This window comes from Hippocampus comes, unplaced genomic scaffold (genome assembly GCF_001891065.2).
Source record: "Hippocampus comes isolate QL1 unplaced genomic scaffold, H_comes_QL1_v1.1 scaffold290, whole genome shotgun sequence".
NCBI classification, from domain to species: Eukaryota; Metazoa; Chordata; class Actinopteri; order Syngnathiformes; family Syngnathidae; genus Hippocampus; species Hippocampus comes.
Genome location: NW_017805629.1, coordinates 97,950 through 121,541, shown reverse-complemented (window position 1 = coordinate 121,541; position 23,592 = coordinate 97,950). Strand labels below are relative to the sequence as shown.

General features: G+C 40.9%; 1 protein-coding gene and 1 long non-coding RNA gene across 3 annotated transcripts in view; both read left to right on the top strand.

Annotated features, from left to right (window-relative positions):
* The window catches only part of larp4aa (La ribonucleoprotein 4Aa), a 34,057-nt gene that overhangs the window by 1,468 nt on the left and 8,997 nt on the right, over positions 1 to 23,592 (top strand). Inside the window, exons 2-11 of one of the 2 annotated variants that reach the window (XM_019881540.1) lie at positions 11,342 to 11,459; positions 12,324 to 12,482; positions 13,372 to 13,453; positions 13,553 to 13,689; positions 13,766 to 13,869; positions 13,983 to 14,093; positions 15,081 to 15,134; positions 15,225 to 15,434; positions 20,194 to 20,294; positions 20,407 to 20,448. In XM_019881540.1, coding sequence (XP_019737099.1) covers positions 11,342 to 11,459; positions 12,324 to 12,482; positions 13,372 to 13,453; positions 13,553 to 13,689; positions 13,766 to 13,869; positions 13,983 to 14,093; positions 15,081 to 15,134; positions 15,225 to 15,434; positions 20,194 to 20,294; positions 20,407 to 20,448 — 1,118 coding nt within the window. The remainder of the gene's footprint in view (positions 1 to 11,341; positions 11,460 to 12,323; positions 12,483 to 13,371; positions 13,454 to 13,552; positions 13,690 to 13,765; positions 13,870 to 13,982; positions 14,094 to 15,080; positions 15,135 to 15,224; positions 15,435 to 20,193; positions 20,295 to 20,406; positions 20,449 to 23,592) is intronic. The other variant, XM_019881541.1, reaches the window with a different exon arrangement.
* LOC109522760 (uncharacterized) lies at positions 20,455 to 22,667 on the top strand. Its single transcript, XR_002169615.1, has 2 exons — positions 20,455 to 21,596; positions 22,372 to 22,667. It is a non-coding gene; the product is annotated as an uncharacterized LOC109522760 (long non-coding RNA).

Here is a 23,592-nt window from a genome sequence, read left to right as displayed (position 1 = left end):
GCAAGCTCATTTATTTCCAAGTGAAGAGTTTACACACCTTTATTATACCTATAGTCAGGTCAAGCACAACTTTATTGTCAAATGTGCTGTATTTGCAACATACAGCACAGATGAATTTTCTTCCCTCTCAACCAGACAACAAGAGGAGCCGCTGCGGGTGCCCGCGCCGCCATCAAAAGAACAGTTAACATAAAATGACAAAATAATACAACACAACACATAAGACACAGTCGTGCAATCGTAACCACTTTTCCTGCATACACTTTGTTGTTTGAAATAGTTATAGATGAAAGCGGAGCGAATCAAAGTGTCCTTTTCACCAGTGGATCAAAGACGTCATGCTGAAAATTTGCACACGTCTGCTATAAGCTAGGTTTGAAAGCAACAAGAAGTTATAGCGTCCATTAACGAAAAAGAGATTGGCTCTCATCTCCTGTCCCATGTAAATCCGCTTCAATTCCAAGCCGCGACTCCCAGTTCCACATACGCATCGGCGTTCTGCGCTGATGCTCCTTTCTCCTCATCGTCGTCTCTTCAAGCCATGCATCCATCCAGCTGCAGACTGTCCAACAGCACCGACCTTTCCGCTGAACAAAGCGGGGCTGTGAAAATGCCATGACAGGCGCAAAACACAATCGCTCCGGGACTGTCCACCAACGACAGTCAAATGGCGCCGACCTTCCTCCCAATCAAAAAATCAGTGCTGGTACACGTGTGCTGCCGAGAAGGCACAACCACCCAGCACAGATACTTCTTCTTTTACGAATGTCGTGACCAAAAATGCTGAAAACTATCCACATCAGGTCCACACGACGTAACAACAACATCATGTGACAAAACAAAAAGACAAAAACAACAAAAAAAACCCCGGAAGGCTCTTGAAGAGCACTTACCGACGGCTGCCTACTCGGGTGCCATCTTGCAAAAAAAAAGTATCATCACAATAAGTGATTATGTGGTAGTAAATATATAATTTGGGAAAAATACCATCATAAATCACCATGTTATGCCTACAATATCAGATTGTGTTGATTTGATGCGTTTGATTTAAAATGATCATTGATCAAGCTTTCCGCTGCATCTATAAATTATGTGGGATTTCTATCAATCTACAAAAGATGACTTTTGACAAGAACGATGGTGAAATCACCTTGCTATTTTACTTGCGTACATTTCGTGGTTATCATTTTCTGTTTGTTACAATGTCTCAAAAAAATCACTTGGCTTCCATACTTAATTGTCGCAGTTGGGGTGTCATAGATTAAAAACAAAGCAACAACATTCAATCATCAGCAACCGCACATGAATGTCACGTAACATTTGAAATAGATTCGATGAAAATGTTTAAAGTGCAATCATATTTGTGGACAAGAGGCACATTTAATAAGGATTATTTATCCCACATATGTATTATGATGGTGATTCAGAGAACGAATGGCGTTTGGAAAAAAACTTAATATGGCAATATCTGAGCCATTTTATTTTATGTGCAATATGTGTCCTGCGTGCACTATAAGCCTTAGTCCACACTACCACTATTGCTGCTGCTGTTGTGTGTTGTTGAGTTATGTATTTATTAAACCGTTATTTTATTTTATTCTATTTTATTTTATTTTTTTACGAAATGCACTAAGGAGTGGCACCCAAATTTCGTTGTATGCTATACAATGACAATAAAGACGATTCTGATTCTGTATCGCCTTCCTGGGGGTAAAAGAGTGAAAAGGTGATGACTGGGGTGAGAAGTGGCAGTACTGATGGTCCTGGCGCTTGCGTCGTAACGAGTGTTGGCAATGTCCTGTAATGGTGGAAGAGAGAGGCCAATGACTTTTTCTGCAGTTTTTACAACTCTCTGTAGTGTTTTTTGTCCACAACAGAGCAGCCTGCATACCGTGACGTAACACAGTACCGGGATGTTAAAATGGTTTCACCAGTAGAGTAGGAAAAGACTATCAGTAGTTTCTTACAGAGGTTGTTTCTTTTTAAAGTCCTGAGGAAGTAAATTCGTTGCCTGGACTCTTTAACCATGGCTGTGGTATTTGTAGTCAAGGAGAGGGTGTCTGTAATGTGTGCTCTCCCAAGAAATTTGTAACTGTGGACTATTTCCACACATCATCATTGATGAAAATAGGGGTTAGGTCAGCTCTGCGTTTCCTAAAGTCCAATATGAGTTCTTTAGTTTTATTTGTATTTAAAATATAAAAAAATGTTCAGTCTTTTCCATGTTCAATTGTTCAAAAGTGTTTACAAATAAATGTTCAAAATGTATAAGCATTGTAATTATCTATATAGTATTTTGTTGAACTTCGGGTAGTGTAGTAGTAAAATTATTTTTAAGTTGATTAGCTTTCAGCTATTATTTCGCAACTTTTTAGTGGTGAGTTAAGTTTTTTGCCATGACATTGTAACAACTTCTTTTGTCTTTTAGTCATGTAAAATAACATCTGTTTTGACGCTGCTTGTTGCAAACAATTATTACAGTTAAAATACTTGGCAAATATGTTGTGTTAATCTTGACATCATACCTATACATCAACAAATATGGTCATGCTGTACCGCCCCCAAAAAGGGTGCGACCAAATCCGGTGTGGTGCGACCCCCTGAAAAAGTTTGTAGCACCAGTGCTACCAGTGCAAAAGTTAATGTAGAGTCCTGTATTGTTGTAAAACAATATATGTGGACTGGAGTTACACTATATTATCAAATGTATTTGCGCTCCCATCCAAGTGACCAGAATCAGGCGTCCTAATCACTTGGCGCGGCCTGGCTGCAGATGTATAAAATCAAGCACCTAGGCATGCAGACTGTTCTGACAAACATTTATGTAAGAATGGGTCGCTCTCATAGGGTGCCAACTGTGCAACAAATCCAGTTGTGAAATTTCCTCGCTCTCAAATATTCCACAGTCAACTGTCAGCTTTATTATAAGAAAATGGAAGAGTTTGGGAACAACAGCAACCCGGCAACGAAGTAGTTGGCCATGTAAATTGACGGTGAGGGGTCAACAGATGCTGAGGCGCATGGTGCATAGAGGTCGCCGACTTTCTGCACAGTCGATTGCTACAGAGTTCCAAACTTGATGTGGCATTCAGATTAGTCCAAGTACAGTATGCAGAGAATGGATCTCCATGGCAGAGCAGCTGCATCCAAGCCGTTCATCACAAAGTGCAATACAAAGCACCGGATGTAGTGGTGTCAAGCTCGCCGCGACTGGACTAGAGAGCAGTGGAAATGTGTTCTCTGGAGTGATGAATCATGCTTTTCCATCTGGCAATCTGATGGACAAGTCTGGATTTAGAGGTTGTCAAGAGAAAGGTACATTTCGGACTGCGTTGTGTCACATGTGAAATTTGGTGGAGGAGAAATTATGGTGTTGGGTTGCTTTTCAGGAGTTGGGCTTGGCCCCTAAGTTCCAGTAAAAGGAACTTTGAATGCTTCAGGTTACCAAAACATTTCGGACAATTCCATGCTTGCAGCCTTGTGGAAACTTTTTGGAGCGGACTCCTTCCTCTTCCAACATGACTGTGCATCAGTGCACAAAGGAAGGTCCATCAAGACATGGATGACGGAGTCCGGTGTGGATGAACTTGACTGGCCTGCACAGAGTCCTGACGTGAACCCGATAGAACACGTTTAGGTTGAATTAGAGCGTAGACAGAGAGCCAGGTCTTCTCGGCCAACATCAGTGTGTGACCCCACCAATGCGCTTTTGGAAGACTTGTCAAAAATTCCCATGAACACACTGCTCAAGCTTGTGGACAGGCTTCCTTGGAGAGTTGAAGCTGTAATAGTTGCAAAAGATGGGCTGTGTCACTTTGAACCCGATGGTTTAGGAATGGGATGCCACTTTAGTTCTGATGTGAGTCGGGGCAGGTGAGCAAACACTTTTGATAATATAGTGTAGGTATTTTTATGTCTTCCTGGAGACCAACTGTCTTTCGCTGGCTTAAACCACGAAATACAATTTTGTGTGTGTGTGTGTGTGTGTGTGTGTGTGAGAAAGCTTCTGTGCATTTGATAGGATGCAATTTCCAACGTGCTGCATCATGCAAAGGCCTTTTCCCCGCCTTGTTTGTGACACTTCGAAAAAACATGGTTTATACTTCTCCAGATAAATCAATGCTGTGGTCTATCAGACACCGTAAAAGGATGAGAGAGAGAAAGGAAAGATGACGGAATTACAACAGAGCACGAAAGCAACGCATTCTACCCGTATGCAATCAACTCTTCTCACGCATAGTGAGTCTACTCCTGTAGCGTTCACATGTCCCATTTTATATCGGTGCTGCCCCGCAAACTAGCATTTACTCCGGAGTAAAATTTTCAACCACCTCCTGAGCGGGGTTGAATTTGCTCCGATTGAAGCTGTTTTCAGGGGCTACACTGGTATAATTCTGTACGTGTGAATGCTCTACGGGGGGCAGCTCCGGTGCTATACCAGAGGAAAAGTTGCCGTGTGAACACCCTATAGTTTTCAGTTTCTAGCATGCTGGATTTATTTTCGCCCCATGAGGTTAAAAAATTGTTTGTATTTTGTGTTGCTCCGACTATCATCATATGTAGGAGCAATGTAGGTGATGTTGGGGGGGCGGGGGGGGCGGTCTTCTTTCCCCCTCGTGTTCGTTGAATTTCGGACGAGGAGAATGTTCGTCGTCCAAATACAGGCTGGAGTCGATGAACAGTTTCTTCGAAGCTTTTAATAACAGAATATTCCGGGCACCCGCAGTTTACAGACAATGGCTGCGTGTCATGAGTGCGAAGCAGAAAGGTATTCACATCATTTTTATATCATCAGAAGGGCGGCACCAAAACTCAAGGTGTGACATCATAACTTTCATTTCTCCTAAACCGATTCTCAGCTTGTATCAACTAGCGCATTCCAATGTTTGTGCGTCTCCAGTAGGGAGTATTCCAATTTTAAGTGATGATTGTTACAAGGAGGCCACGCTACGCTGTGGGCATGGGAAAGTTATACAGCATGACTGAATATGAGCAGAACACAGACTTAAGTGATTCATTAGAAATAAATGTCTTTGATGATAGACCTGTCATGTTTGAGCTACTACCACTGTGCCATCCATAAAATAAAGGGGTCTACTTTGATTTGTGTGTTTCTGATCAATTTGCACGGACAAGGGAGTGTGCGCGCGCTATTTGACCAATGAAAATACATCCTCTGTCTTATGATGGGCGATATTTTTGTGCTTCCTTTTTTCACCTCTGTTACAGATGTCGTAGAGCAAGACTGGACAAAAAGAGGGGGGGGGGGAAACAACTGTATACTGTACCAAAAATGGCATGTTGTTGAGACGTGTCCACGTAGTGGATGATGAGAACTCGCTCCAATAAACAACAGTCATAGATATCAGTAGGAGGATATGACACGCTGCTTTTGAGATGCAATCCTAAGCTCATGTCTAAGCTTTCCATTGTTTGCCATTGCTGGGACTGTCACCACTGCCAACATGGCCACCACGGAGAGCTGGGTGATGTGACAACAAGGTTCAAAATAAGGGGTTTCGCATTGTAAAATGTGTAATTTGTCCCACAGACAAACCCACTAAAAAGCAAAACTGCGAACGTGCCGGCATTTGTGACAAAACGTGGGCCTGCCAAATTTTACAGCTCCACTGAGCGAACGCCGTGTTTTGCCTGTTACACAAAGATATTGTTCTGAATATTAAAAAAAAAAAGTCATTAGAGTGGCTGGGGCCACCAGTCCCCTCTTTATTTTGTTTGTTTTGTTTTTGTATTGCGCGTGTGTGTGAGTAGTGGGTGGGGGCAGTGCTGCGGCCCCCTTGTGTGTCCTGAATAACCACTCAAAAAAGTGAGCCTGTCTTGAATATTTTTCTGTCTTTCTTAAACTGCTTTATTTATTCATACAAACATGGCAACAATCAATTTTAGTGTGTGTCATGTGTAATGTAAAGCCGCTGAGTTGTAATTTAGAGCACTTTGTCCTGCTTTTGAAATCAGTTGCAATTATCTACCAAGTTAACTGGCAATATATATACCACAAATGATTTTTAATGTTTGTCCTCAAGTAAAACGTTTGAATTTGAGAAAATTCTCCCATTTATTGAGCTACATAGTCATTAAACTCCTTGATGATTATTATAGAACAATCAATAGCTGGCTGTTGTTTTCAAATACACTCGATTCAAAATATTATACGTGTCCATAGTGTCAAATTATGAGTGCATGGATGGAATACTCTGTAATGGTTTGCAACTAACAATGCTGCTGATATAATGTGCGGAGTAGCCGACAATAGAACGGAACTACCTTAGCAATGACAATGTAGGACTCCACCAGCGGGAATACATGGACCAAATAGGTAATTTCATCGTGCACAATTGACAGCACAGCATCACAGTGCTAAGCTAATAACCGCTGCCTATAAAGTTTACCATTCTTCCAATCCCGATGGGTCTCGTCTCCACTCTTATGTCCGGCCGTTAGGGCACATTCCCCGCATCCTGAACATCTGGCTCGTACATGTATGGTCCAACAACGTCCTCGTCTTCCACCTTTTCAAACACCTCGATCCCCGGTATAAAAGTCAAGGCCCGGGGGCCAGATCCGGCCCGCCACGCCATATTATGTGGCCCGCGGGAGCAAATCATGTGTGTCAACTTGCATGATCCTTGCTGAAATCTGTACCGAAATGTCAAAGTGTTCTGGGTAATAAATAACTTTGAGATTTTACATCGGCCCTCCAAGGGAACCCGCAACAAAAAATGAGTTTGACACCCCTGACCTAGAGCCTCTCAGTTAAGTTTGCAACATCACTTTCCGAATCGATTTTCTGACTGGCTTTCATACACCCTTGTTTTTCTTTAAATTACATCACATATCTGGGTTTGTCACTCGCCAGACTCACTTTGGGAAAATGATTACTTTGTCGAATATACAAATTACAAATTATTTTTTTCATGCCTTAATATGTTTTATTTAATTACTTGTGACATAAAAATATCACATTTGACATTTTTGAAATTCACAATTGGTCTTTAAAAAGATGACGAGCCTATCATTTTCATCAAAGGTATACCTCAACTATGAGAGGTAAAACAAGGAACAATTCAGAAAATCACATTGTCTGATTTTGAAACGATTTCTTTGCAAATTATGGTGGAGCATAAGTATTAGGTCAGTAACAAAAGTTAATCTCAATACAGTCAAACCCCGGTTTTTGAACGTCTCGGTTCTCAAACCAATTCAGTTTTCGACCAAAAATTCCGGGTTTTTTATGCCTTGGATGACGAACAAATTTTGGTTCTCGAACGAACTGAGCGCACTTGAATGCACCATTTGACTCCTCTCACCTTCCTTACACGAGGAAGTGACGCTTCCTTGGGTAGACGAGGAAGTGACGCTTCCTCGTGTTGCTTTCCATTGTGAGCAGACGTGTTCAGTAAACATTTTTATTTTAAAAAGAGCGTGGTTTCGGTTTTCGAACAATTTCGGTTTTCGAACAGCCTTCTGGAATGGATTATGGACGAAAACCGAGGTTTGACTGTACTTTGTTATATTCCCTTTGTTGGCAATGACCGAGATCAAACGTTTTCTGGACAATGAAGGAGATCAAACTTTTTCTGTAAGTCTTCACGTTTTCACACACTGCTGTGGGTAATGGGTATTTTGGCCCATTCCTCCATGCAAAACTTTTGATGGAGCAGTGATGTTTTTGGGCTGTTGCTGGGCAGCGTGGACTTTCTACTCCTCCAAAGATTTTCTTTGCGGTTCTGGAGTCTGGTGAGACCACTCAAGAGCCTTGAAATGCTTCTTACGAAGCCAGTCCTTCGTTACCCAGGCGGTGTGCGTTTGGGATCATTGTCAGACAAAAGACCCAGCCACATTTCATCTTCAATGCCTTTGCTGGTGGAAGGAGGTTTTCACTCAAAATCTGACGATACATTCTTTCCTTCACACGGAGCAGAAGAACAGCCCCGAAGCAGGATGTATCCACCGCCATGCTTAATAGAAATCGCGTTCTTTGCATTCAACTGAGCATTCTTTCTCCTCCAAACACAACAAGTGGGAGTTGTTACCCAAAAGCTCTATTTTGGTTTCATCTGATCATATGACATTCTCCCAACCCTTTTCTGGATCATCCAAATGCTCTCTAGCAAACTTCGAACCTGCCTGGACATGTACTGGCTTAAGCAGGGGGACGTGTCTGGCACTGCGGGATTTGAATCCCTGGCGGCGTAGTGCGTTCCTAATGGTGTCTTTTATGACTTTGGTCCTAGCTCTCTGTTGGTCATTCACTCGGCCCCCTCTGTGTGGTTCTGGGATTTTTGCTCACCGTCCTTGTAATCATTTTGACCCTACGGGGTTGAGATCTTACATGGAACCCCGGATCGAGGGAAATTGATTATCAGTGGTCTTGTATGTCTTCCATTTACTAATATTTGCTCCCACGGTTGTTTTCTTTATACCAAACTGCATACTGTAATTATTGCCTCAAACCTCAGCGCAATAACTTGTATGTGGAAAAATTATTGAACAGTTGAATTCGGAGCGATGAATGACCAAAAATGTGTTTTGCTTAGTTTAATATTGCTCTACATCTTTAGAGCTTGGACTGTAAATTTGACAGTTTTTTTTTCCAGTTAATTTGTCACCACCAAGAATTAATTTTATTACTGTCAGTGGTCATCGGATCTATTTTAGTTCTAATCAAGTTTAATGCCAGTTTAATTCTATTAAACCAATGTTTCACTTTCATCAATACCATATTAATGTCATGTTTTCGGAGTTATACATTTCGGTCAGAACAAAAACTGTGTATCGTTTGCGAAGAAGATAAATGTTAACACATTTGATACTCAAAATAAATCAATGCTGTAGACCAGTGTTTTTCAACCTTTATTTCGCCAAGGCACATATTTTAGATTTGAATACAATTCACAGCACACCACTGAGCAAACCGATTCACAAAACGTGTATGTATAGTGGGGCAAAATAGCATTCAGTGAGCCGCTACTTGTGCCACTTGAAAATATGAGAAAGGCCTGTAATTTTCATCATAGGTCTACAGTGATCCCTCGCTCTAAAGCGGTTCAATTTCCGCGGCTTCACTGTTTCACGGATTTTTTTAGTGCAGTTTTTTTAATGCTTTTAAACAGTGAATTGCGGTAAGGCACTGACCGACGTGAACAGTCTCCGCACCTCGTCTCTGTACAGCTTGCCAAATTTACCTTTGCAAATTTTTGGTCTTTGGTTTCACTGTATCAGTGGCGGATGCTGGTCTGTCAAGGAGGCGAAGCTCAATTTCGGCCTACAACATAAAATGTGTCCGTATATTTATACGTGAATTCTACTCTCCGTTCCTTTTCAAAAAAATGAGAAGGTTGCCCTTCACCATAAGATCGGTGATTGGCTCATTTCGCTGTCAATCAAAAAGAGATTGAGCCTCAGACAGATCATCCAATCATCATGCCGAAAAGCTGAGCGACCGGGCCAGCCCTTAAACGCCCACTGTCCATAGACTCCCAGAGACGCTGAGCTTCCGGTGGGCAGGACAAAACCAGCATTTATCCAATGACTCGTCTCGTTTCAATGCATTGGGACAACCTAACCTGAACTCTCTCGACGCCCAGCGTCCGCACGGTCGACGCTCAGCGTCCACACAGTTTAAAGCACAGTGAAGCTGCGGGCTTGAATGAGAAGAGATTCACATCGTAAACACTAATAAGAAGCTGATTCGGAACAAAACTTGAGCACGTTGTAGTGCATATTTAGTCAATGACATGTCCACACAATTGTATGTACACACGTATATTTGATCACTTACTTTTTGACATTTTAGGGGAAGCTGAGCTTTTCTTGTAGTCTTAGAGCAATCGCCTCTGCATTGTATACATAGTTCAGTATTGTATAATTGTAAAAAATAAAGCTGACTATCAAGTACCAAGTACAACTTTATTGTCAAATGTGCTGTATGTGAAACATACAGCACATTGTGAAACACACTGTATGTGAAACATACAGTAAATTTGAAATTTCACCCCTCTCACATTTTTTTGCTTTTTTTTTAATAAATCCTACTTCACGGATTTCACTTATCACTAGTTCTTTTTGTAACGTAACCTCCACGATAAATGAGGGATTACTGTACCTCAATTTTAAGAGAGAAAATGAGGGGAAAAAATCCAGAAAGTCACATTGTCAGATTTTTTAATTATTTGCAAATTATGATGGAATTTAAGTATTTGTTCATCTACAAACGGACAAGATTTCATCCTCTGACAAACCTGTAACATCTTCTGTAAGAGGCTCCTCATGATCTGTTTTAATGACACCTGTTTGAACTTGGTTATCAGTATAAAAAGACGCCTGTCCACTGCCTCAGTCAGACTCTAAACTCCACTATGGCTCAAACCAGAGAGCTCTCAAAGGACACCAGATACCAAATTACAGACATGCACTCGGTTGGGAAGCCTGACTCTGCAATAGCTACTGTTTGTATGTATTTACATGAACATATATACAATATATATGCATGGTAGTATGTTATATGCATATACAAATAATAGAAAACACTAAAACAGTGAGGTAGCTTGGTGAAATGCACCCAACTTGTGAACTCTGTGAGCCATGACACTGCATTACCCACAATGTTTCTCTTTACACTGCAGATGTCCGAGATTACTTTACTGTCCATGTGTGTCATGGCCAAGGCTTGGAGCCAGCTGGGAGAGCAGAACACTTGACTGGTTCGACAAGAACAAAGCGGCCAAATAATAAATATCTATAAAAAAAACAACTCGCTGACAATTAAATTAATTTCCATTCACCGATTAGGGATCTTGTCGTGTTTTATGCAATACCAAATCTGGAAAAAAGTCAATGATCACTACACTTGACACAAGTTGTATAGAACTCCTCGTCAGAGTGCTTCGTTAGTTATCAACTCAAATCTAAGTACATAATTAAACTTTCATATTAATTCATGGTTACTCTGCCTTTGTTTTAGTGCAAGCCTAGCCCATAAGACCCAAACATTTGTGTAATATCTGTAATATTATTGTGATGCAGATTAATCTATTGCTTCTATTTGTGAAATTTTAAATCGGCATCGTAGTATTGAGGGGAAAAAAAGTGCAGTTATCTTTTTCAAAATTGTTCAGCCCAAGTTGAGTGATATTTTTTTCCCACCAAATTAGGCTCTCAATTGCTTAATTTATACTAACTTAGAATACCCTTAATAAAAATTGTTAGGTTTAGCCTGTAGCCAGAGATCATTTTATTCAAGTCACACAAAATTGAGCCGTTTGCTTAACGCTTTATGCCCACACGCACATAAATAAAACATGTTTTTTCTCCCTTCAAGGTCACATCGAAAGGCACCAGTTTAAACCCAAATGCCAAGGTGTGGCAGGAGATGCCGGTAAACCCGAGTGAGGCGGTGACCAGCAGCCCCCACTGGCTCCCTCCGGAACTCAGCGATGGTGAGTTTAAGTGCCCCATCTAGTCAGTCTTCATTTAATTCTAGCGTTGCATCTTTCGTAATTAATTGCAGTAAGCAAATGCGAACGTTATGCCACTAACTTGAAGTAACCGTCTACCACTTTTAAATGCTTCTAATATTGAATAATAAATGGTAACTGGGGTGTAACTCGTTGTCAGAGATGTTTGCTCAGACAGTTGAACAAACAGACTCAGGAAGAGATTGTCTTTTCTGCCGGCAGGAGGCGCAGTTTTCTACGAAGCCACTCCGTGTGCGCTTCTGAACTGACACCTGACCTCTGCAGCCTCTGCCGGCTTTTTAATGATCGTGTATGCAAACTTACAAGTGGATGCCATTTTCTTAACATTAGGGTGCGAGCATGCGACTGTAACACAGAAAACACGGTTTAAACTATCGTCGGAGATCGCGGCCACCGCCATGTTTCAATGTTGTTGACAGACGACAGGGCAAACGACGCACGCGCTCACCGTGAATATCGCGAGAGTTTGCACCGGTCGGTGTAAACCCTCTACACAAAAATGTAGAGGGTTGTTTGAAAAAAATGCCGACCGTAAAGTTTTTTTTTCGACGTAGAAATTCTCGATCGGTCGGGTTACCGGAAAGACACTACTTTTTTTTCTACGCCTAAGTCAGGGGCATACGAGTCTGAGTTCAGTGGCTTGGGAAAGAAAAAAAAAGTTTCTGCCTGACATGTGTCACCCAAGACGTTGACTTCATCTATTTACTACTATAAAGTACAAGTGACAATGTCCAACCTTGCTGGAAAGCTGAAGGCGGACACGATGGGGTTTAAAATGTTGACGAGGTGTCAGTTATTCACTTGACTGAATGTAACGCTTCCCAGGTTACACTGAGCCGTCGCCTGCTGTTTGCAAGCCGTACACTGTGGGATTCACCAACTCGGATGAAAGCAGCACAGCAACAGCTGAGATTGCAGTCAATGGAATGGACCCTCCAGAATTGGCTTTTCCCCCTGCTGAGCTCACCACTGCAGGGACGGCAGGTTTGTCATGCCGTACCACAAACACATCCCTCAATCTAGATTAAGCCTTTAGTTGCGCACGCACGAGCACACAATCACACACTGGACATGAAGCTTTCTATTTTTGATGGAGCTCTGATCTGATAGTTACGCAAATTTTTAACCTTTGCTAACTGGGTTGTAAAGTCATAGGTAGAGTAAATATTTACATTACAAATATTAATATTATAAATATAAATAGTCACAAAGGGCAGCCCGGTGGTCCATTGTTAAGCGCATTGACCTCACAGCGCAGAGGTCGTGGGTTCGGTCTCGGCTCCGGCCTTCCTGTGTGGAGTTTGCATGTTCTCCCCGGGCCACTTCTGAGAGAGAACATGAACTAGAGAGGGCATAAAAACAATGAGGACGCAGTTAAAAGTTAAATGCCCATCATTTTTATTCTTTATTCTTTGTTTTTTACATTATGCACAGATTAGGGCGTTTACATGGAAAACGCGTCTCGACTAATTTTCTACTTAAGAAATTTCCTCCAGAACCAATTAATTTTGTAAGTAGAGGTACCATTGTACTAGGGATGATTTAATGCTGCCACGCCTGGAGTCTTATGGTAGTTACTTTGTTTCTGGATATGTGAAGGATGTTGTCTGCAGACAACGTAATGATCACCGCGTCATTGGGAACGTTAACCGTTGTTCTTCAGATTTTAATTTCAATTAATTGCCCAGCCCTACTTTGTAGTGCATTTGAGTTGTGCGACAAAGGGCAACTGAGCGAAGAGTCCGACTGATGAAGTTAATTTCTTGTCACCAACCTGCTGTTCTCGACATGGTGTGATGCGTGAGGTGTTTAATACACCTCCTCATTCGTCATTGCCCCCCCCATCCCTTTTTTTGTTTTTGCTGTGTCGTAGATGCCAAAACAGAAGATCAGCCAATCTCAACAGAGAACCTGCGCGAGTCTCTGAAAAAAGAGCTTGAATTTTATTTCTCCAGGTAAGAGTTGAGATCTGTGACATCATTTGAAAAGTAGATGTTATTTAAAAAGAACTTGGATCCAATACCAATATATTTTAAAATGTTTTTTACATTTAGAGAGAACCTCTCAAAGGATCTGTACCTCATGTCCCAGATGGACAGTGACCAGTTTGTCCCAATTTGGACCATAGCCAGCATGGATGGCATCAAGGTTCTCACCAGTGACATGGAACTCATTTTAGATGTGTTGAGATGTAGGTGGCATATTTCAGTCGTTTCATGATGAGACGTTTGTGTAGGAACATTTGAATTGACAATGTATCCCTCCAGCATCACCCATGGTACAAGTGGATGAGAAGGGGGAGAAAGTGCGCCCCAACCACAAACGGTGTATTATCATCCTGCGGGAGGTCCCGGAGACCACTCCCGTTGAGGTAAATGGCACTTCTCAAGAGAAAAGTGAAACTGAGATGTTTTAGTTTTGCAACATGAGATGACACCCACTTGTAACCTTAATGTTTTTCATCCCCTTCCTTTGTTTTTGAAGGAAGTAGAGTCACTGTTCAACAATGGCAATTGTCCAAAGGTGATAAGCGTTGAGTTTGCACACAACAACAACTGGTACATCACATTCCAGTCAGACACTGATGCTCAGCAGGTGAATACATACTCTTTTCTGTCTTCGTATTTCCGTTTTTATAACTACAGCATAGTGCTGTGCCATGTGAATAAAAATGTATCTTAATGTAGTATTTTTCCTTAAAATGACATGATTTTTATGGCTATGTTCATAATCGTTCCTCCAAATATTTCTAAAACTAATTTTGTATAGAAAACACAATGAAATGTATAAAAGATAAAAATACCAGTAATAAAAAACAACAAATCACAAAATTCTCCTGTTAAAATAGCCTTTCAAATTATCTGGTAGTATGACTAGTTTTCAATGAATGTACACCGTTGTGTACATTGTAATTTCGCGTAATGTACAATGTTTGCAGCATATACTGCCATCAATGAGTAGTTGCGGTCAATGTGATTGAAAACCGATATCAGTCTTTGGGCACTCACCGATACGGACTTATAATACACAACTTGAAAAAAGGCGGTCTCACATCGCAGTTTGCGGCTCAAAATGTGGACCTTGCGCCTCATATGGACACTTTTTGTTTGGCGTCACGGGTAGCTAACAGAAGTGTGGAAGCCTTCCAGATTAAAACGCAAAGCGACCAACATGGTGTGCCGTCGTCGTAACACAGACCTTGCTTTCTGAAGATGCTCAGGGTGAAGTCACATAGTCAAAATTAACATTCCGCAAATCATTGACAAATGTCAATGTAGCTTAATACTAACAGAACATTAAGCCCTGTGCCGATCTGGTGTCTGGGACGCCTCACCTTCGCGAATGTGATCAATCTTCTCAGAAATGATAATCATATATCATTAATCATAACATATGAAGGTAGTTTGAGCAAATTTATTTCAAAAGTGCATACAATCAAACTGGTAGCCCTCTGCATGAATCAGTAGCCAAGAAGGAGCTCTTACTTTCAAAAAGGTTGGTGACCCCTGGTGTATAGCATATGGTAATATCGCACAGAACTTCCTCAAGAAGCAATTCATTTAAATGTTCCTCTGTTCGCAGGCTTATGAGTACTTGCGAGAGGAAGTAAAAACATTTCAGGGAAAGCCCATAATGGTGAGTAAAAGCTAATTTTTTGTGTGTCATCACAGTAAGGCCCGGTCTTACTGTTTTGTGTTTTTCCCCTCTCCCATCACATGTTGCCAGGCCAGAATAAAAGCCATCAACACGTTTTTTGCAAAGAATGGCTACCGTAGCATGGACAGCAGCCTTTACTCCCAGCAGACCCAGAGCCATTCCCAGTACAGCTCCCCTCTCTATATGCAGCACGTCTACCCCCAGCAACAGTACCCCGTCTACGGCATCGTGCCCCCCACCTGGACCCCTTCGCCAGCACCATACTTTGAAACGCCTTTGGTGAGACATACTGCTTGGACTACAATCCCTGAGAAAATTATGGAATCTCTGCCCCTTGAGAATTATTATTTGAATATTTAGCTTTGAAGGAAACGGCAAATCGTGATGTTCCACCAAACGATTCTTATTCAATATGCCACCCTTCTGGCTTTTTCAAACACATGAGAAAGGCAAGAAAAAGGTTGAATTGAGTCACAGTTTTTTTTTGTTGTTTTTTTTTTAAATAAGAATAACACTCAAATCTTAGGAACTGTTCTGGAATTGGCTTATTTTTCAGTTCTAAAACAAAAACCTGCATCATATTGAATATATTAAGTCAGCAGTTAAATCGGAGTAATCAAACCTTGGAGAGCTGTTGCACCACGTGGATTGACATGAATCATGGTTCCAATGCGAGCGGTGTCAATTAAACCAACGGAGAACATTATAAAACTCCCAAGAAGGTAAATCATCACAGAATGTTGCAAAAGATGTTGGTTGATCTCAGTCAGCAGTGTCTAGAATCTGGACCATGTGCAAACAGAATCGGAAGGTTGTGAAAGGGAAGCGTAATAGTGGACAAACGACGCCCTCAAGCCGTCAAGATAGAAAGCTCCAACTGGAGTCACCGTCTGTGACCGAAGTGGAAGAAACTGCGAAAAGGAAATGGAATTTACACACACCTTCGAAGAGAAACAGAGCAGTCCAGTTGTGATCGATTGAGTGCCTTGAGAGAGAAATGAGAATACCCACTACAGTATTACGTTTTATGGTGCGAAAAGCCAAATGAAAACCATCCTTAACACCTCATCCATACATCCATTTTCTGAACTGCTTTATCCTTACAAGGATTCCTTAACACCTCAACATAAAAAAGGTAAGGCTAAAGGAAAAAGTTCAGCTCTCCTGGACTGTGGATGACTGGATGACAGTAATATTGAAGTGACGAATCGTAAGTCCGGTGACCCGGTGGTCCAGTGGTTAGCGCGTCAACCTCACAGTGCAGAGGTACTGGGTCCAATTCCAGTGTGCCCCGCGATTGGCTGGCAATCAGTTCAGTGGGTCCCCCGCCTATTGCCAGAAGACAGCCGGGATAGGCTCCAGCGCCCCCCGCGACCCTTGTGAGGATCAGCAGATCGGAAATGAATCATGAATCTGTATTGGACAAGGCGATGATGCTGGAACTTTTGTTTGGAGCTGTTCCAGTGAGATTTATGAATAAAACTGGCAAATTTCCACAGTTATTGATGGTATGGGGCAACATGAAATGCATCTTGCCAGAGAGCAAAAATAGGAGAGACCATCCTTCTGTAATGTCAATATCATAGCCTGCAAAGAGGTTGGATCTCAATCCAATCGATCATCAGTAACAGAAATAAAAGAACACGGTAAATGACAAGGCTCCGACCTGCCAAGCTGAACTAATAACGGCAATCACAGGAAATTCGAAACAGATTGAGGAACACTGTTTGGCACTGGTTAAGTCCATGCCTCAGAGGTGATAAGCTGTTATAAAAGTCACAGGTGGTGCAAGAAAGTATTCGCGGGGTAGTTTTTTTTTGCATTTTGATTTTGTTTTCATGGTCCCATCATTTTTCCCCAGAATTAATTGAGCGATGCGATGCTTTCCCCCCCCCTACATGCTTGTGACCAATTGCAACATTTTTTTTCCTTCTCTTCGTGTGTCTTAAAGCCATTTGGAATCAAAATGTTTTGTGGAACATCTGTGAAATTCACACTATTCTCCTAAATTAAGCATTTGAATGATCATTATAGAGGAGTGGTGACTTTCTAATTTTAGCCAGGGGTTGTAGCGCACGCACACACGTGCAAATGCGCAAGCGCGTGAGCAACTCAATTTGAATCATAGAGCATTTTCAACAACCACAGCTTGAACAGTGTTGTGTAGTCCCTCCAGGAATCTGCTGAGAAAATGTTTTGAGTCAGAAGAGCGTAATCCTAATTCTGCAAAGATTAATTCTTGATTCCGCGGCGTGAAAGTTGATTTTCTGAGGGCATTTAAAAAAATGGCCAGTTATGAAGCAAATTAATGGAATCATGAAGTAAATATACTTTTGGGAAATTATTTTCAAAACTAAAACACTGCAAAACATTGGTTATAAAATAATCAACGTCAATATTCTCTTTGTAACTCTTGGGCAGATTAATAAGAATAATAATACATTCTATTAGCATTAGTGCAAAACATTTCACCAAACTATGGGTGAGAGGCAGAACAAGTGATATTCTAAAATAAAGATTGAAACTGTGTAAACTGTCCTCTTCAGATGGATATTATCAACATTCTGTATAGAGTATGATCATAAAAAGTAGTTCAGCCACGCAAACAGCTCATTTGTTACCTGTAGCAATGATGTGATGTCATCTTGAGTCGATTTCTCCATGATGCGGGGACATCAACGCCTCGCCTCATTTCCCCCAAATATTTCTACCTCACCTTGCACCTCTGCAAATAGGAGATGATAAAATGAGCCCCAACATGTTCGATCATTTTAACTTCCGTAAACACTGGCTCGTGCGTATGCGTGTCACATCACGGAGGCTTTCCATTCACATTTGTTTTTATAATGTGAATGAATACATTTTAAAAATCTGATTTGGGAATCATACCCTGCAGTTTGAAGGTAGCCTTACGTCCAGTCTATCTGATCAAGACATTTAGCTGCCGGGATGAACACATACATATTCTGCACCTTGCCCTATATTATAGTTAACTCCAACTGGGTATCATAAAACAGCTTCAAGCATGCGCTGGGAGGGCAGAATCACATACCGGTCAAACGCTTGCTGCCCAAGCAGCAAGGGGCATGCAGGGTACTTTCACAAAGTAGGTAACTTGCAAACACACTGCTTCATTAGATTATGTTTTGACGAACGTGAAAAGCCAAAATCGAAATCAGGATTAAATTTCCATTAATTGCCCAACCCACAACTCAGTCACTCAGAAGTATGTATGTGCAATGGAGGTCCTTACTTGAAATGCACCGTGTGCAAAACCCTGAAATATTGATTCCGCACATTATTTTCTCTATAAAATAAATTGCTGTGGCCTATTTAAATACTTTTTTTTCTTTTTAGACCCCCAAGTGGTGCTCCAGAATATGCCTTTTTTTTTTTTGCCAAGAATGAACAAAATGCCCTTTTTGCTGCAAGCCCTCTTTTCTTCATTCATGAAAAGAACAACTCATCAGTTCCACCCACAGCGTAATGATTTTTGAGGGGATTTTAAGTCCTCAGCAGAATTATTCATTTGCTCCCACGTTAATTGTTGCGCGGTTAATAAGGGGCACTTCAGTGTGTGTTGACCTCCATTTACCATAAATTTGAAAGATTTTTTTTACTTTTTTAAATTCTGAGCGCAACCACATGCCCATTTATATGGAAGGTGTTTGTATGTTATCTGAATTGTTTGTTTTTACTTCCCAACTCAAATGTGTTGTACAAGTTATAAAGGGGGGGAGGGAGTTTTCATGAATTAGCTTGGTCTCATTTCTTATACGTCAAGAGCCTTCCACATAGTTTATGGACTTTTTACAGTCGAATCGTGTTACAGCGTACCTTGAGGGACATAAAGAATCCGTACGTTATAGCGGTAGTTCGTTGTAACCATTTCCACTAAAATGGCCGCCAGCTCTGATGTATAATACTGTATGAAAATGTATTAGATATAAAAACTATACCGGATCGAATCGAATTGTAACACTCAGATACTGAGCCGAATGGTATGGAACCCTTCCGCCCTCAAATAATTGTTTTTAATCGAATCGTAATCCTTCTATTTAATATGTATCGAATTGGCCTTGTGCCAGAGATTCCCAACGCTAGTGCTGGCCACCATCTCGCACTATCATGACACACTGAACAAAAGTGCTTCGACACCACAAGTCTTCTCTGCTTAGGATGTCTGCATATCCCACCCTAATTTCAACTCAATATTTGCATACTCCCGGCGTCCTTACAGAAAATGTGTACACTGTGTCAATGCTTATGTCAGACCCTGTGATGAAATCACGACGCATGGAGGGAGTCTGGTGTGAAGTAACTGGCTTCGGTCCTTATTCTTCTATCTATCTATCTTTTTCTATCAAATTCTTTTTTTCCTCCTCCCCCTTTCGAAGTCAGTCTTCACTCCTACCCCGATGAACCATGAGATTATGAGATCTGAGGGTCAAGACGCACACGATCAGGCCGTGTTAATTACCTTGGCTTTCCTTGTCTACTCCTACGTGAATTGTGATCTATCACCTTTTCATGTAGGACACCCATTCCCATCCGATCAGCCTCATATAATACAACAGCAGTTTTTTTTCTCCTCTGTATTGAACATTTACAAAACAAATAAACTAATATTGGGTTATAAAATCAAAGAAAAAAAGTTATTGAAATAAGTTCCATGTGCCGTTTGCTCTGGGTTGACCTTGCGGAAATGTGGAAAATACGGAAACAAACGGCATGTCAAATTCTTAGAGATTCAATAACTTCTTCAAATTACCGATAGTGGCACTTTTAAGGAAAAGAAAGTGATATGTAGGAAGCGGCAGGGCTGATTTGTTTGGATTATTGTTGCAATCTGCACTTTAGTTTGTACATACTTAGAACCTATAATTGTTTGTATGATATTAGTTCAAGCTTGTTTGTGTTAATTGTTGTGACTTAGATGAAGATCAGAACACAACTATGAACCTATTTATGCAATTCAAAAGGGTTCACGTACCTTTTCTTGCAACTGCATTGTTTACAAATGGCCTTGTCTCTCCAGGCGCCTTTTCCCAACAGTAGCTTTGTGAATGGATACGGCTCTGGACAGTACAAAACTGGATCTGGTTCCCTTACGATCACTCGGCCTTTCAACAGAAATCGGTAAGGCTTCCGTTTGACTTTGATGAATGTTCAGCAAGTGCAATGACCATGAGATGCATTGACCCCAGCAGGGAATGGTTCCTTACTCCCTGTCTTCTTGCTATCCCCACAGTGTCCCCCTCTATTCAAGAAAGAATGTTATAAATGCCTTCAGGTACCAATATTGTTTCGCAATAAGCTTCTTTACAACCCCTCATCTTCCATTCTACTCCTTTTTGTATGAATCGCTGTCATGCACCAGTGAGGTGGTACACAATCAGTTATCGAATCATTTGATTGATATTAATCATGTGATCGAATATGGCTTTGGCAGTTAGGTTCTACAGTTGTTACCCCATTGCAACATCTAAAGGTTTCCCCTTCAGCCTAATTGTTAACCATCCATTTTGCTGCCCATGTTTTTTTTTTTTTTAAACAGCAGCTTTGTTGATCAGCAATTTCAATGGCACTTACTGTGATGTACTGCATACTACGTTAACAGTTGTGGATCACATTGTTTTATCTCAAGATGAAACGACGCAAGCATTTCATAATCACAGTTATTGGTGTCATCGTATCCCTGAAAGTAATGCCCACCAAAAATCAGTTGCGCACACTAAAAGCATTGCAGTGTTTTAGATAATTGTAAAAACAGCAACACTGAAAGGGACTTTTCATGTATGCAAGAACCCACAAATTATATGTAACTGATGAAGATGACAGTGATGCATTTCTTTTTGTCATGCACTTGTGCACGCGCTTGTGACAATTTCTTTTACTCAATATAACTTCATGTTTCCATTCGCAGCCCATCTTACCCTCCAGCTCTCAATCTTCAAAATAGCGCACAAACAAAAATGCATTTGGATCGTGGGATTGAAAACAATCTACAGTATTTAGATACTTTATTACAAACCCAAGCTCATGTTTGAAATGAATTGACCAAGATGATAGTTAATTTTAAATAAATTCAGACATTAAAAGTTCCAGTTGGTTAGTTTAAAAAAAAAATAGGAAAATGTTTTTAAAATTTAGTTTTGGTAATTTCGTTGTTTTCGTTCAGAATAGCGCAGCCAGGGAGGGTTTGCGCACGTGTCTGATTACTTGGGAAATTCAGCAACAGCGTAACAGTCTACAACACTGCGTCAACCTTTTAAGTGCCATGCACACTGCACAATAAGTGTGTTAAATACAGCAATGCCGATAATATATAACGATACACCATTTTAAAATATATTAACTATTTTTTAAACGGTTGATTTGTTGGGGGGGGGACTAAAGGCTTTCTCCTAGGTTGTCGCTTTTGTCTGTGGACAAAGTGGGGTACCGTATTTTCACGACCATATGGCGCACCGTATTGTTGGGCGCAGTCTCAGTAACGGGTGCTATTTCTATATTTGAAACATACACAAAACGCACTGTATTATTGGGCAGTTTAAACATACGGCATGTATGCACGCACGCTAAAAACACGTTAGCTTGAAGCATACGGTAGCATGCTAAGACATACGGATACACGCTAAAAACACATTTTTAAAAAGGCAACGGAAGCAAAACTGAGTTTGGTTGTACTTTATTTAGCCATCTTACAATGTACTCACGTTTTTCGATCAATCATCACCCAGAAATCCATCAAAGTCCTCATCTTCTGTATCCGAATTGAACAATTGTGCAAGTACTGGTAATCCATCAAAAACGCCAGGTTCCCTCTCGTTGCGTCCACTTACACGCCCACCCTTCACTTATTGGCGGACTTCTTCGCCGCATGCCTGTCCTCACTCACTTCCGCGCCTTCTCTCTCTCTCTCTCTCTCTCTCTCTCTCTCTCTCTCTCTCTCTCTCTCTCTCTCTCTCTCTCTCTCTCTCTCTCTCTCTATATATATATAAAACACGGCCACCCTTCACTGATTGGCGGACTTCTTCGCCGCATGCCTGTCCTCACTCACTTGCACCTTTTCTCTATATAAACAGCGTGTTGGCTCTCAGTCAGGCTTTGGAACTCGGTGCATACACAAGGCGCTCCGCATTATAAGGCGTCCTGTCCATTTTGGAGAAAAATTTAAGACTTTTAATGGCACCTTTTAGTAGTGAAAATACAGTACTTCACTCCAGCCATCCCAATGAGCAGAATGAGATCTGAGGGTCAGAGACTGCTAAGATCAGACCACGCTGATGCTTTTTGTTTTGTTTTGTTCCGTCATCTGCCTCTCAAGTGTATTTTCTGATGTGCTTTTTTTAAAATCAAATGTAAATAGTATCATGTGCTCTTCTGAACTTGATTGGTTACCGCCTCAGCCGATCATAAATACAGGTGTATGCTGGAAAATACTCCCCTTCTCTTGTGGCTGGCCAGTATCTCCATGAAAACCTGCTGTCATCTTATGGCTTACCTGTTTCCAAATCAGTCCCCCAAGCAATGTGCAAAAATTTGAATCATGAATTTGACCACATGTCAACCAGTAAGGTTACATTTGCAACTGCAACTAATCAATCATTAAAGTTTTGACCTTAAATATGCACATTTATTGTACAAGGCTTTTAATTCCAAGCAAAGTAATGATTTATGAGGCACCCGGTAAATATTGTCACACAGCAGGATGCATCAGGGAGGAGCATCCTTTGGAATGTCACGCTCAGACTCCTAAATTGTATTGCTCAAGTTGTTGATGTGTCCTTTCATCTTTAAAAACTCTTCATTTAAATGTTTCCAAAATAATTGTCCTTAAAAACAGCATCTTTAAAAACGGAATTCTCTCCTCTTAACAATCCCGCAGACGCAAATGTTGCTGTGTTATTTGGAAACCTTTGCAAAAACGTTTGTTTAATTCATACTGTGTTTCATGCTTACTGTTTAGTGTTCATGAGTTAAGTATGAATATACCAGCAATCTGTTTTTATTGCCTTATTGGTATTTCAAATTCTGTTTAAAAAAAGTGTGTGTGTGTGTGTGTGTGTGTGTGTGTGTGTATATATATATAATTGAACACTATATATATATACACACACACACACACACACACACACACACACATACAAACACCGGTAATCTCAGAAACTGCGATCAAAGAAATGTAATATAAATTCAAACTCATCATTCACTGCTCTTTAAAATCCATGTCTTACAGATGATGAGATTTTGAAAAAATGCACCAAATGTGCATGTATAGCTTGACATACAGTGAGAATTCTAAGTTCAACGAAACAACTCTAAATTTAGCTTCTCTCCCAACCATACCAAGGTTGTCACTAAAGCCCTGTTCACACGGCACACATTTGGTCCGACGCTGCACCGAAATATTTTGTTGCGATGTATTTTACAC